Genomic DNA, 14,968 nt, shown 5'->3' with positions numbered 1-14,968 from the left:
CCTTTTCTGGGATCGTAAGAGTCTCTAGATCACTAAAACCGAATACAATACTGATAAATACAAATAAATGAGAAACTAGCCACTCACTGGGCCCCACCCTCACCTTTTTCTCTACCTAATCCTATATCCAGATGTTTATATCAATGTTAATATAGAAAAACACAAAATTGTTTGTGTCTTCTAACCTGGAGTTTTAAAATATTTAAGCAAACTCAAATGGAGATTATTAATAAACCGTGACTCTGCAGTTTATGAAAAATGTATCTTAAAAAATCTAAATGACATTTTAGAAAAGCTGCTGATGTCTGTTTATGTAGGAAAAAAAACAACAGGAACCATTTTCGCTATATTTCATCTAACTTTTACTGTACATTAATGTATTTTGACGAATTTAAACCGTCATGATCGATGTCCAAAAAAGGAATGCGTTGCCTCTGATGTGGATTGTTAAGGCCTTAGTCCCTTCCAGGTGGACACAGGCCTTCTGCAGGTGAAAAAGAGTCAAACCTGCACACAGGTGACCTGTATGTCAAGGTTGTCGATCACTCAGTGAACGCATAGAGAGAAAACATTTTCCTACGGTCATGATGCGGGCGACAGGTCATCGTGAACATTTCTACATCTCACGCCCTAGGAGGTCTATGCGCGGTCAGTAGGACGCCAAAAGTCGCACATCATTGATGACTACAGCGGCATAAGGACATCAGCATCACCCGTTACAACTGATGCAGATGTCAGCCAGCAAAGCATTACTCATCTAAACTTAGAGTTGACCTAAACACCCGTTGTTCTTTCTGAAGAAGCAACCTGAAACGTGCTCTTATTTATTCTGGTCCTGTGAATTCAAATTAAGGAAAAAAACATCCACAAATTCATCACCGACTCTATTTTTGCTGATTTTCAAATTTATTATATAAAAGTAACGTTTGGTTTTCATAGTTTTCAACACAAAGATTGTTTCTTTTTTATAAATATGTTGTTATTCATGGCTAAATTTCATATTCACAATAAAAAACCTGAATTCTTCTGACTGAAATTTAAACTGCAGCAATATTTAAAATTAATTTCTGCTTCAAAAACAATGTTGTTTTGTATTTAGAACTCTGTGTTGTTCTTATTTTGTATTGTTGTATAGTATTCTATAAAAGTTCAATAAAGAAATAAATACAAAAAGACAGCATCACCCGTCCGTCATAAATGCGTACAATTTCCATTATCCTTGCAAATACTTAACAATACACTCACCCACATGCACGACAATGGTACATTCCATTATGGGACCTGCAAGGCACAGCGGCGCTCCCGTCTACGGCCCTCCACTGTCCCGGCCAATCCAAACCCACCCACATGAGTTAACACCCCCACATGACTGAGACCTAAGATGATTCCGATTCACAGCCGTGAGGAAACATTTCTTACATTTGAAGGGAATTGTGGGAACATTTGTTTTGTGTGTCCTAAACACACTTTTGATCAATCAACTGAAGATCTCTGCTCCACCCATGGAGCTACACCGCCTTTTACCCCAAACGCGTCGCTTCTCTCATTCTTTATTCCTTCAATCAATGTTTGAGGATTTTCAAAACCGAAAGTAAAATCCTCAAAGACATGTGAAGTTGGTGTGAAGTTGTAGCCAAACATGTCGAGAAGTTGTAACAGCACGCCACTAAGACACACTCAGTGATCTGAGAAAACGCAGCTGGATTCTTCCAACGTGAATTGTTGAACGGCTGCCAGACGCCACATCTTGAGATTGGCACCTCAGAACGTGCTCTGTGACCACGCCCCTTCATCCCCGGGGACTCAGACTCCATTCGTCTGCATAAAAACTCAACGCAAAGCTGCGGTTGGGACAGAAAACAACAAATGATAGGCAACAGATACAACAACAACAAACAACACTTGCGACAACTGTGAGCGGCCAATGATACTATGATGTCGACAAAGTATTTGACTCTTATACTTGGTTTAGCACAATCAAATGAAACTAAAACAGCAATTAAAAAGTCTTTGCAGCCATTTCTTACTTTTTTCTATGTTTATTACATTGACATGAGCAGAGTGCAATTATAGTTATATTTATTATTGCTTCAGTGTTGAATTTGTGTTTTATCTATTAGATCAAGTCGTAATGGCACCATGACACTACCACCACCATGCTGCTTTCATGTTCTTGTCCTGACATTTGACTCCTGAAGGCAGATGAGTATCTTTGTTACCCTACAAACTGTCGATAAAGTTTTCCTCATCTGTTTTAATAATAAGATAGCAGATACGGTTTCAATCTACATAATACAGGAAATTCAACAGTCATCTTCTCTTTCCAAGTGATGGGAGTATAAGGAAAATGTTTTCAGCAAGTCACAATATAGGTTCATGATGTGTGAGGATGGTTTAAATTTTTATTTGATCAATTTGGAGAAGTCATGGCACTGCTTCCTACCAGGGATGAGAAAGTCTAGAGTCACCAGCAGCATCACATGATGTAAACAAAACAAAAATAAATACATATATAGTATTAATAAAATGTACATGCCATGTTTTCAGAACTTTATCCATAAAATCACTGTTCTGTTATTGCATTTTCACAAAGATTGTTTCATTTCTTTTATAGTAAAATGAAAACATGGGGTAAGTTTTATCTAATTTAGCAAGACGTAAACAATTTTATTAAACCAATTTTTTCTTTAAGCTTTATTTTTGGGTTTAATTGATTTTAATAATTATATAATTTTCAAAAAGACCAAAAAAATTGTTTGGCTGTTTTGTGTGTATTGTTGAATTATTGTTTCGATGTTTTTGCAACTTTTTTCAGACAAAAAAATGTATTTTAAGTTTGTTGAAAGGCTGTTTAAATACCAAAATAAAAATTATTAAAACCTACCAAGTGGGTTATTAATGTGAAATTTGATTGAAGCAGTAAAAGAATGCAGTAAAACTTCAAGCTGCCTTTTTCATGCGTTTGTTTGCCTTCGGTTTTTCAGTAGAAGGTAGTTTCATCATTTTAGTTCTGCAAGTCCTTCAACGTGGCTTCAAGGCGCCCGAGACCAAAGCAGAGTGACGAACGGCAGAGAGCATCAAAGCGCAGAGACGTGAGCTGAAACCCAGAACGCCGTCTCCTGCTTGAGCTGAGCTTTCAGAAACTGCTGCTCACATGACAAAAATCCCACCGCTTCCTGAACTTCCAGTGAACTTGAACTCTGTTCCCGCTTTCAGAGCCGGCATTGTTTACTCCAGGGGCCGTGGGTTCCACCGGAGCCACGCCTGGCTCCGCTGATAAAGGCGGCACAGGCCGCCGCCCCAGGAAAAATCCCCGCCCACACAAGATGACCAAACCCAAGAAACTGGTGCCGCTCTTAGACTTGACACAGGTGAGGTCCGTGCTGGAGCGTTCAGCTGGTGAAAGGGCGGAGTGCCCCCTGGACCTGTGCGTGGGAACCTGCAGTTTTCTACACAGATGCTCAAGGTTTTGAAAATGTGTAAATGTCTACAGACACTTTACAAAGATCTATTGTTCGAATGTGCCTGCAAAGTCAAGCTACCTTTAGGTCAAAAACCTGAAGGTGAGATGACTCTTCAGTCTATCGCCGATCACCAAATTATCCATCAAGTGTCAACCGACAACAGAATCAGCAGTCCACAGTTTCACTACGTGAACCACAACGATCGATGGATTTATAACAATAGGAGGAAGTTGCTCTTGCTTTTCTAGAGCAGTCCAGGAAGTGAGACCAACCGCGGTGTGTACATCTGCTTTTTCAAGTCCTCGTTAGTGGATCGTTGTTAACCCTTGTGCTATCTTGTAGGGGTCCAGATGACCCCACCCTTCCATTGACGTGTTCTCCCTACCATGACAAAGGTGGATAAAGGTGGAAAGATTTCATGTAATCCATGGACACCAGTGAAGATCACAAATCATTGAAGAAAAAAGGTTCAGCGCACTGTCTAGTGGGTCTAGATGACCCAACAATATAGCAGAAGGATTAAGGCGGTTGTGCAGAAGAGCCGGGAATCGATGACACCTGAACAGGTCATGGAAATATGATCATTCAAAGGAGGGTGGAGATCAGTGGAACCAGTATGGCCCACAGGCACTTCCTGCCCCTGCTGCCCCCTTTTGACCGTGTGGGCGGTCTCCACTTTCTGCACCTGCCACTCTGGTCAGGGCTGCACGTGACTATGGTTTTTTCTTCAAAATGGATGGTTGAATGTTGGTTTTATCTCCATAGCAACCATTTAATTTTTTGGTCGCCTGGAGTTGACGAACAGCTCTGTGTCATTTTTAGAAGGATCGGCAAAAGTACATTTTTAAATTTCCTTGGCAACGAAGGTTTTTTTGTTAACCACGCCCCTAAGATTGTCATATTGCATTTCATATCGTTGTGTTCAACTTGAGCAAATGATTCACGTATAAAGTTTTCACATTATTCTGATAAAAAAATGGAACATAACGTCCCTCTTGACTTTTTATCAGTAATTGAATTATTGACTTAAAACTCAAGAATGAAATCTTTTATACATAATAAGAATGACCACATCATTAAGACGTGTGTTTTGGTTCATTAAACTTGAAAAAAGGATAACAAAATATTTGTTTGTGTTGTTGTTTTTTGCATTAAACTTCAAAAACCAACAAAAACTGAAGGGTACTCGGTGTCTCAGCCTGCTACATAGAATTACCACAAAACTGCACAAGATCGACAGATGCTGCCAAACATTTTCATATTTAAGTTTGACGATCTAAAGGCCCGTACACACCGGGACGAATATTTGCCAGGCGTTATTCCCCAGTGTTTTTCACCACGTTTTTTGTGTTCACACCCAGGCGATTTTCGCTGACGATGAGCCGAGCGAACATGCAATTTCATTCCCTGACATTAGATGGCGCTTAATGTAAAACAGAAATACTCCTGTACACAAGGTGGCGCTGCGCAACTTTACGCTTCTTAAAGTCGCTTTTCCCTCAGAAGAAGAGAGCAAGTATTTACGCGCTTGTCAGAATAATACAAAGAAAACATGAATATTTCAAGCACCAGTAGCTCCAACTGGTGCTTGGTTCGGGGATATTTTAGAATGTCCGTCATTATTTCTTCGCGGCAGTGTAGACGCTACTGGGCGTCTATCTTCTTCGCTGGTATGTGTGCTCAGCAAGGCAGTTTTGTGTTTGAGCGCCCCCAAGTTGTGTTTTACTGTAACTTCAGAAGCTCCAGACACGTGTGCAAAAGCGCCATTCTCATTGATCGAATAGATTTCGACACGACGCGTCAAAAAAAAAAAAAACGAACGCGTGGCATTTTTTCGCGTCTGTGTGCACACTCACATTGGTGCCCTTTGTTTAGTCACGAGGCGTTAAACGTCGGCGAAAATCACGCGCGAAATTCGTCCCGGTGTGTACGGGCCTTAATGCTTCGACAACTCAACGCTAGTTTAAAAATTTACCAGAAAATAGGAACATTTCAAACAATATGACTAAAAAACCCATTAGCACCTATCAGCTGGAAACACTACATAATAATATTTTATTTAGTAATATTACGTTCTCCAACCAGACCAGTCTAAAGTACTCTGAACAAAATGGTCTCACATTTAGTTTCCCAAAAAAACAACACTGAGACTGTTTTGAGACACATTTGAGACATTATGAAGACAGTTTAGTTTAGTTAGATAGTTTTGCATATTTTTTTTTTAATTTCAGAATTCAGATTCATCAGAAAGCTGGAAAACCAGCTAGTTTTACATTCAATCTAAAATTCTATATCAGTGTTGTTGTAAGTGATGAATAAACGATTATTTTCAACCACATAATTTCAATAAATAAATGAATAAATACCATGAAAAACTTGTGAAGAACTGTCTAAAACCCAAAAGCGTCATCTCGATGTCACGTTACCCAGCTGGCGGCTAAACTGGCCGAGCCGCTTTAATGTCTGCGTCTTTGTAAACATATTCAGCTTTTTTATTTCCAGCTCCACCTTCTCCGACTCTATCGCTTCACCATCTGGCTAATTTGCTTTTCATGTCAGCGATAAATTTAAAGGAAGGAGTTGGAAACGCAGGAGTGAGCTGACTGCCATCAGCTTTCCAAAGCTTTGCGTTGATGTCTGAAACGAGAAAAACGGCTTTGAAAAGTTCAGTACCGGCGTAAATGACGAATAGTTTCTCATGTCTGTTTCTGGGTTCATGTTCTGCTGCTTCACTTCCAACATGGACCCGTTCTATAAACAGATAAATGCTGGATTAGGAAAGTCTTGGGTGGCTGTTTAATAACCGCCCCCCCTCAGACCTGAAGATGCATTTGTGAACAGGTCCAGCACTGATTCTGAAATCCTAATTAGTCAGACATTGAAAGTGCAATCATGTCGCCTCCAGATGGTGTTGAAGTGGAAGAACGTCAGGAAACGTCAGAGCGGCTGCAGCTTCTAGACTCAAGTCATCACTTTGTTCCTGACTGGAGCTTTCTGCTAAGAAAACAAACACAATGACACTTTCATGAACAGTCATTTCCACCCTTTTTCTACTATTTCTACAGCAAACTCTGAATTTTCCTAGACAGAGTTTGGGATTTCCAGCTCACTGAAGATTATTTTTAGAGCTCCAGCAGAGCTTTTGAAGAATTTGCAGGGAGTTTGAAATAATGAAAAAGTAAACTTGAAGTCTCAGCTGCAGCTGTAAATCCACTGAAAACCTGTAAATTCAGGTTTTCTACAGCGTAAAGTTTTCAGTGGAGCTCTTTAAACATGACAGAAAACTACACTTCCCTTCATTACAATTGGTTTGGTAACATGAAGGTTTTTAGCAAACAATTAAGAAGTTGAAAAAAATGTAGATTAATCTACTGGAATGAATGTTAAAAACCTCTTTTATTTCTAACGTAATATGGGATTTTTTTTAAAATGTGTTAAAATGTTTAATGTTGCTTATCCTGTTCAGTCATAAAATAGAAAGAATATAACTTTTCTTTGTACTGTGACTCCAGAAGAAATATTTAGGTAAAAAATGGAATTTGCTCAAAAACATCTTTACAATTTTTTAAAAGTATGAGTTATTCTTTATTTTACATTACAACCATTATAACGCTGTAAAATAAGGATGTTTGACAGGGTCAAATTTGGCCCTTGTGTTTTTTATTTTTTGTTTAATTTTTTTTTCTTCTATTTGTATAGATAGACAACTTTATTTATCCATTTGGGAGGTTCCCGCATGGAAATTGACAAACTAAAAGTATGTTTCTATTTTTTACGGAGGCCCTAAATGGCCATTGAAGAAAAAAAATTGAAGTAAAAATAAAGAAAGAAAAACAAATAAAACAATTTTTAAGTAAAAAAAAAAATTGAAGTAAAGAAAAAACATAAAAACAACGAGTGCACACCGGTTAGTATCAGGGTAGCACTTGTTGGTTTTTTATTTTTTTTTAACTACAATTATATGTTTTTTTCACCAGTTTCTGACAGCCAATAGTAAAAATAACAAGTGGCTTTAGTTTGTCATAACAATCCAAATGCCAAATATAATTTGGACCTTTTTTTGAAACAAACCACGTCTTCAAAACTTGTTTAAGCGTACTGGTTAGTATCGGGTGCGCATCCGATACTAACCAGTACGCACCCTTTTTCTTTTTGAACTTTTTTTTACTTCAAATTACTTTTTTTCTTCAATGGCCCTTTAGGGTCTCCGTAAATTTTTACCTTTTGACTTTAATTGCTGCTTCCCAAAATGAACAAGCAAAATCCATTTTTTTAAATTAATTTTAAAGGCCCAGAAGAAAATTGTTGTTGGGTTCTCCGGGCTTTAGGATAAACATTTAATACAGCATAAAATTACAGTAAAAAGACATTAAAAAAAAGCTTTTCTGTTGCAGATTTTTGACTTTGCCTCAAACCCGTTTCTCTCACACTTAGCTTTTTTTCAGCACAACGGCTTATTTTGGTGTCAAAAACCTTTTTCTCCAACAACTGAAACACAAACGTTTCTTCTTTTGTTGCTCAAACGATAAACAAAATACCTGCAAATCTAAAAATCAGACCAGACAAATCTGAGTGGACACGGGCACGAAGAATCGAGGTCATTGGACGTCCGATGAAGCCGTAGAGAGAAAATGTTCGACACGCAGTGGTGAACACGTGTACAACACGTGAGAAGTGGGTGAGACGCAGGCGTGTCGTAAGGTTAAAATCTGCAAATCCTCTGGATTACGCAGGGATTCCCTTTAGTGGTGTTCCCATATCCCTTGTGCCATCATGTGGGGTCCAGATGACCCAGTGTGGTCATCTGGACCCCACATGATAGCACAAGGGATAAGGAGCCAGTCCTCACATCTTACTAACAGCTACAGTGCAAGGACGCCGTACGACAGCATCACCTGTCGTCCATTGTGGTGTAACGAATACTTCACACTACGCTCACCCCACGCACGACAATGGTACGCTCCATTTCCACGCCATCTTCTTGAGGGGGGTTGTAGGAGCCTGAAGGAAACTGTCTGACCCACCTGCGCTCCTCTGTGACTCTCCACGGACCCAGACAACCCAAAAAAAACCTGTATGGGTCAACCGTGACCCATCCTTAAGATCCACTAAAGAACGGGTTTCACCAGTGGCTTCATGAATTCCCTTCATTATGAAAGATCCTTAAACTTTTTGTCTTTTACTTTAGTGTTCAAATGTTGTTTCCATGACAACTGAACCGGGGGGACGGGGAACCCAATCACTGGATTTAAGTTAATAATAATAGAAAGGGGGCGTGGTTAGCAGCTGGATGTTCTCCATTGGCTGTTGTAGGACTGACACATCAGAAACCCAATGAGGTTCATCCATTGTGATTCACACCACTGCTTATGTAGCCACACGGGGGCCAAAGGCTGGGCCCCCCCAGTGCCGGTCCCGAGCCCAGATCAAAATACAGGCTTGTGAACGAATCTCTGTCAAAGGCCCAGAGCCAATCAGGGAAAGCTGAGGTGACCCCCGAAGGGAAATGCCAAAAGGTGAACAACACAAAAGGCATGTGGGTCTTTGATTGACAGGTGACATCCTCAGCCCCACAGGGGCTTTTCTGCCCGTTTGTGTTTTTTTAAAGGGACTGGGATGAAGTCTGTAGAGACGGACTTTAAATAAAAATAACAGTTCTTCGTTCCTGCAGGCCTAAATCAGAAGGAATCCAAAAATGATCTTGTTCCATGTTTAATTTCTATCAGACTTGTTGTTGATCAATCTCATCAATCTCACCTAAACAATCAAGTCCGAATGTGAAGGAAGGAGAATCAGTCCTCTTTGCTCTGGTCTGCCTTTGCCACATTAATAGCACGAGTTGTCTATAAATAGCCGTAAAGCCTCGGGCCAGGCCAGCCCGAATGAGACAGCCCAGTAAACACAGAGGAAGGAAAAAAAAACCAACAACTTCACTTCCCATTCTGCTCTGCTTCACAGGATCAGGGCGAGAAAGCCCTGATGAGGACCCACCTGACCCAAACATCACGTCAGCATCACAGGACGGACGATTCCATCCTCACATCCTGACGGCTGCTCGTTTGGAGCAGCACATCGGTTTGAAGGTTACAGATAAACCTGAAAGGAAGAACCCGGAGAGGCGGATCGGCTCTCTTTGTTTCCACGCTGGAATTCACTTCCATGACTTGCATCTTCGCTCTGCTCCCCATTAATCTGCCACACAGCGACCCGACCGACACGCCGGCCAACGGCGCCGACCCTGTGATCGCTCGCATCGCGTCTCTAGGCCTCATTTATCTTCTGCCGTTTCTGCAACCTGCTAGACGGACCAAAGCAACGATCCGGTCAGCTGGACCAACTCCTCCGTAAACCCCAGCAAACCGGGTTTAGATTCAACCAAACCTCCAGGAGGAAAACTCCGAAAACTCGCCTCTTCAGGAAAGAAAACCAGAGAAAAGAGAAAATGGAGACGTCCAGTTCCTCCTTTACCCCGCCGCCACCTGGAGAGCTCAAACAGGATGTTTGTTGGAGCGAGCCGCAAGTGAGCCTCCTGACGTCCAGGTCACAGGTGCAAATGCATCCCAGGATGCCTCACTTTCAGGAAACACTCACCATTTTCCTTCCTGGACTTTAGGTGTTCTTTCAACATCCAGCCCACTGTTAAGCGTCAGCCACATTTACTTCTTTCATTGCTTTAAATTTGTTAAGAAATCAGCATTTTCTTCTTATTCTAAGCATCCTAATTGATAACGGTGGCATGCTTCTGAGAAAACCTCCGTTGTTTTATAAATCATCCTTATTTGATTCAGTTTTACTTTATTTACCTTCTAAGTTTTTATATTTTTAGGTTAACTTAATCTCTTAGTTTATAGGTTTTTACCTTTTATTCCTTAAGTTTGTTCCAAATAATGAAGCTTTTTTATGTAAATAGATATATCAGTAAATGTTTAACATTAAAGACTTTATTATTATTTGTGATACTTTCAAACATTTTCTTGAAGTAATTTTTAGCTTCTTCCGTGTCAAAAGTCCTTTCTCCTAGCATTTAACAGTTTTTAGATAATAAGCATCGACCGCAGCTTTTTCCACTCTTTCAGCATTCAGTTCAGCATATTAGGAGTCCATGAAACAGGAAGTTCAACTGCAAAAAAATGACCCTTTGCAACATTTATAGATGTGCTGAGTTTAAAACACATCGACTAATCAAAACGAAAGATGCAAAAGATTCAATGATCTGCTTTTTTTCTGATGATTTCGTCATTTCTTTTATATTTTTTCAGTCAAAAAATGAAACAAAATCCTTTTGATAAATAAATTCCAGATAATTTAATAGTTAAATGGATCTAATCCATCTTTATGGATCGATTCGATTCCGGAAATTCTGCCCAGCTCTAAATAAAAACCTACCTAATTATTGGTTATGTTTTACCAATTAACAGCTTTTGAGCTGTTATTAAACGTGAATTTTGAGGGTTAACATGTTTTTCAGTAGAAAATGACACTTAAATTATTATAAAAGTGTACAAAAAGTTTATCCACTCAATTTTTTGACACTTTTTTAAAAGTAATATTGTTTTTACATTTAATAAATTTGAATTATTATTGAATATTTAGGAAAGCGCTTTAAAGGATGACCCTGGAGAACGGCTTCAGAGAAAAATATTGATCAGGTATTGATAAACGATTCCCCAAACGCAGCGTTTAAACATCGCTGCTGCACATTAATGTCACTTTGCATCACAACTATGAGGCCAAACAGCGTTAACTTTTATTTACACCATAATCTTTTGCTCCAAATGTTGTGATGATCAACCTGGGAGTTAATCATTGCCTCTTTGGGACGTCCGTTTCCCTCTCACACACACAAACAACAGTAGACTTTGTATTCCGGCTGAGGACCGCATGCTGACCCGCCCCGCCCCGCATGCCAGCTGATCCAGATGCTGCATAAAACCACGGAGCACGCTCGCTCCTGTCCCAGGAGGGCGAGGGATCGTTTCGCACGCCGCTCAAACCACCAACACCCTCAACTGTAACAGAAGGAAAAAGGATTCCTCCTCCTTCATCAAAATCCAAAGACAAGCAATTGAATAAAACAAAAAGCAAAAGAAGACACTTTTTCACTCTCTACATTTAGCCCCAGTTCCTTACACACGGTTTCTATGGCAACCAAACAACTAAGGAGCTTAATACAGTCGTCAAAATAAATCTTAGGAATTCAACATCAGACTGAAAACGTTCTGTCACATATTTTCTCCGCCTCGTTTCCATCGACTTCATCAGAGAACGGCGGTGAGCGGCTCAGAGGTCATCCATGGAGAGCAGCTCGCCTCCAGCTCCAACCGAGTCAATTCAGTCGCCAGGTTTTTCCTGATACAGGACGCCGCCATGTTGGAGTGAGCAGTGATTGGTCCCGTTGGGGGCCAGCAAGGCTCCACCTACTTTTACTGAGCCGTCTGATTGGTCAGTTTATAAGTTGAGTAACTTGAACTACAGCAAAAAGTATCATGGAATAAAAAATAGGATTACAAAGAACATGTTGGGGAATAAAATGTATCAGATGAAGAACGAGTTCTTCTGGGTAACAGATGTTTATTTCCCCATAGAAGTCTATTTTGGCTTTTTGGAGCAACTTCCTGTTTGGAACGCCAGATCAAGTGCATTTGGCCACAGAAGTTCACCAACGTTCATACGCCTCAAGTTGGATTCCAACCAGGAATCCCCATCACCTCGTTTGGCTTCAGTCTGAGCCGTTCCAATGCGGCCTCCTTCAGTCACAAGGCCGCCGGCAGATACCGGTTCCCACTTTCTGGTTAAGACCTTCATTGAGCTCAGAGTCACATGTTTGCCCTGGAGTTCAAAGGGCTTTGACTATTCATACAGATTTAGCAAAACAGTCACCCAAACGGTTGTTCCTGTCCCAGCAATCCACACTAAGCTGGACGTGGACCTGACCACTGAGGAGTGCAGAGAAGACTGCCGTCACAGAGGCTGGAACTGGAGAAATGAAGCTTTACCAGTTCATTCCATCACGAATGACCTGATCTTTCAGGTCCAAACATTTCATCCAAACTTTGAAGGAAGTTCTTGTCCTGTTTTTTCATGCCAAAGCACAAGTTTCCATGATAATGTGTACAAAAATGAAGAAATGTGACCACAAATGTGTTACATATCCTTACAGGGCGGAGAGAAGGTCAACCTATGGCTCGGGGTTTTAGTGCACGATGACGTTCATTCGTTTATCCGCCATAAAATTAGAAAAAACGAAACTGAAACTCCAAGTCAACGCACCGGTTAGATGTTTTCTTTATCAAACAATAATGACATTTAATCTGAAAAAAGGGTCTACTTTTTGGAAGCGATGATAAATTTCAAAGCAGAAAGTTAAAACAAACTTTTTAAAAACTAAATTTGTTCAGGTTATATATTTAGATTTTGAAGTTTTATCTGCTCTTCCAGAAAAATGATTCACATTTTGCAATTTTCTTAAAAAACAAGGAAAAAATTAACAGTAAATAGGATATTTTGGCCAAAATGATTCATAATTTGTGTTTTCGTCTCCTTTTTCTATAGTTTTGGTGCCTTGAGTACAGTTTGATGTATATATATTTAAAATTTCTTTAGACGATGCCTCCTGTTTTAAACGCAAACTCATTTTATTATTATTTTTGTAAAGAAAGAAGAAGTTTGATTAAATATAGATGCAATTTTTCCTATTTCTGTTCCAAAACCAGTTTGGTCTGGCTGGAACAGCCGTCTTTACTCAAGTAGAGATTCAATGGAATTAAAGCGGGAGCGTTTATTATTATCAATGCACAATTAGCTGTCAAAATTACTGTTATGATCAAATTTCTGATAAAAACAAACAGAAAATTGATTTGATTTAGAAAAGTAACCAAATCATCTATAAAAGAAAATTGTTTAACATATGTGAAGAATTGATTAGTGAAGGTCATGTTAATGGATCCGTAACCTGTATTTGATGGAATGCTTTTATTTTGAAATTCAAAATGACAAAGGGTTTTATTTGAAATTCCCGTTGGAGCCGTTAATACTACACTGATGCTCTGCTCCTGTTGGTCTCTAATGTCATGTTTTGCACCTTAACATTTCTGCACGTGTTTCTGCAGCACTAGGGGTCCGCAGGAAGAGGTGCATGCTGGGATTGCTTCGTATTTTTCACGAGTTCATATCAACAACAAACAGATAAAAAGATATAATAAACCTAAATATGTTATGGACGACAGTGGCTCGGGTGGTTGAGCGGGTCGTCCAATGACCGAAGGGTTGGCGGTTCGATCCCCGCTCCCACCAGCCAAAAATGTTGTTGTGTCCTTGGGCAAGACACTTCACCCTCCTTGCCCCCAGTGTGACTCCACTGGTGTGTGAATGTGCATGAATGGTCCCGGGGATGGTCAGAGGGGCCGTAGGCGCGAAATGGCAGCCACGCCTCTGTCAGTCTGCCCCAGGGCAGCTGTGGCTACAACCGTAGCTTACCATCACCAAGTATGAATGAAGAGTGAATGAATAATGGACACACTGTAAGCGCTTTGAGTGTCTTGAAAAGCGCAGATAAATCCAATCCATTTTTTTAAACGTATTTCAACAATCTGTAATTGACCTGGCGGTAGCTAAAAGACTCCAGGGGTCCATGTCTGCTGATGGGCTCCCCTAAGCCCCGCCCAACAGAAGACACACCTGGATGAGCAGTGAAGGTGCCGCCAGGCCTCAAGCTCTGCGCTCCATCATCACAACAGCGGCAAACACGCCGGGCTCCCGCAGAGCTGCGGGCCTGGGGCCCGCGCGCACCTGGCTGCCTCCCACCTGCGTGTTATTGTTGTGTGATCGCAGAGGCTGCTGGCCCTTTAAACAGCTAAGATGGTGTCGACCTGCGAGCCGCAGTCGCTGCTTTCACTTTCCTTCCCGCCTTTAGATCAGAGGTTTTTCTAGACTCAGCCTGCGTCCAGACGCAGCGCAGCGGCGTGGAAACGTCAGAGAAAACACGCGCACGAGGCTGCGGTTGCCTGTCATTCTTCCGGCTGCACGTGAAGGAGCTGACAGCTCTGCTCGTGCACGCGTTCTACCGCTGCGCGGGCGCGAAGCCAATGACGGGCACTTACTTTCTTGTTACGGGTCTCCGTGTGCATCTCGGTTGCCGGAGCGGTTGGAGCAGCGGCGCAGGAGGGTGGGGGGCGCGGGGGGGGGGCGGTTTTTTGGTGTAGGACTATCTGAATGCGAGCTGTCAGGGGGGGAGAGGAGGGCTCTGGGAAGGGGAGGGGGGCAGTGTTCCACCTTTATGGATAATTTTCGGGATGTGGCGCCGCGGTCCGTGCCTCTTGCTCCTGCGCGCCGCCTCAGTTCATGCCCGCAGCAGCGTCGACGGTGCTCCCCCCGGAAAGCGGCCGGTGTGTGCGCGTCTCTCCCTCCGTCTGTGGAAGGCTGCTTGTTGCCGTGCGCGCTTCAAGGGCTGGGCGCTCTCTCTCTGCCTTTTCCTCCTCCGCCTCTCCCTGCTCGTGACCCCACCC

At 41.5% G+C, this 14,968-nt stretch overlaps 1 protein-coding gene across 2 annotated transcripts in view; it reads right to left on the bottom strand.

The window, feature by feature from the left end:
• The window catches only part of klf8 (Kruppel like factor 8), a 74,762-nt gene that overhangs the window by 55,631 nt on the left and 4,163 nt on the right, over nucleotides 1-14,968 (bottom strand). Inside the window, exon 1 of one of the 2 annotated variants that reach the window (XM_023962655.2) lies at nucleotides 14,564-14,964. The exons of the other annotated variant lie outside the window; for it this stretch is intronic. Within the exon in view, the coding sequence (XP_023818423.1) occupies nucleotides 14,564-14,590 (27 nt within the window). The 5' untranslated portion in view covers nucleotides 14,591-14,964. Of the gene's footprint in view, nucleotides 1-14,563; nucleotides 14,965-14,968 lie in introns of those variants that run through there. 2 annotated transcript variants of the gene reach the window in all.

The sequence above is a fragment of the Oryzias latipes genome, chromosome 14 (genome assembly GCF_053564925.1).
Source record: "Oryzias latipes strain Hd-rR chromosome 14, Olatipes_Hd-rR_3.1".
Classification (NCBI taxonomy): Eukaryota; Metazoa; Chordata; class Actinopteri; order Beloniformes; family Adrianichthyidae; genus Oryzias; species Oryzias latipes.
Note: the sequence above shows the minus strand (reverse complement) of the source record. Positions and strands in the feature narration are given on the sequence as shown.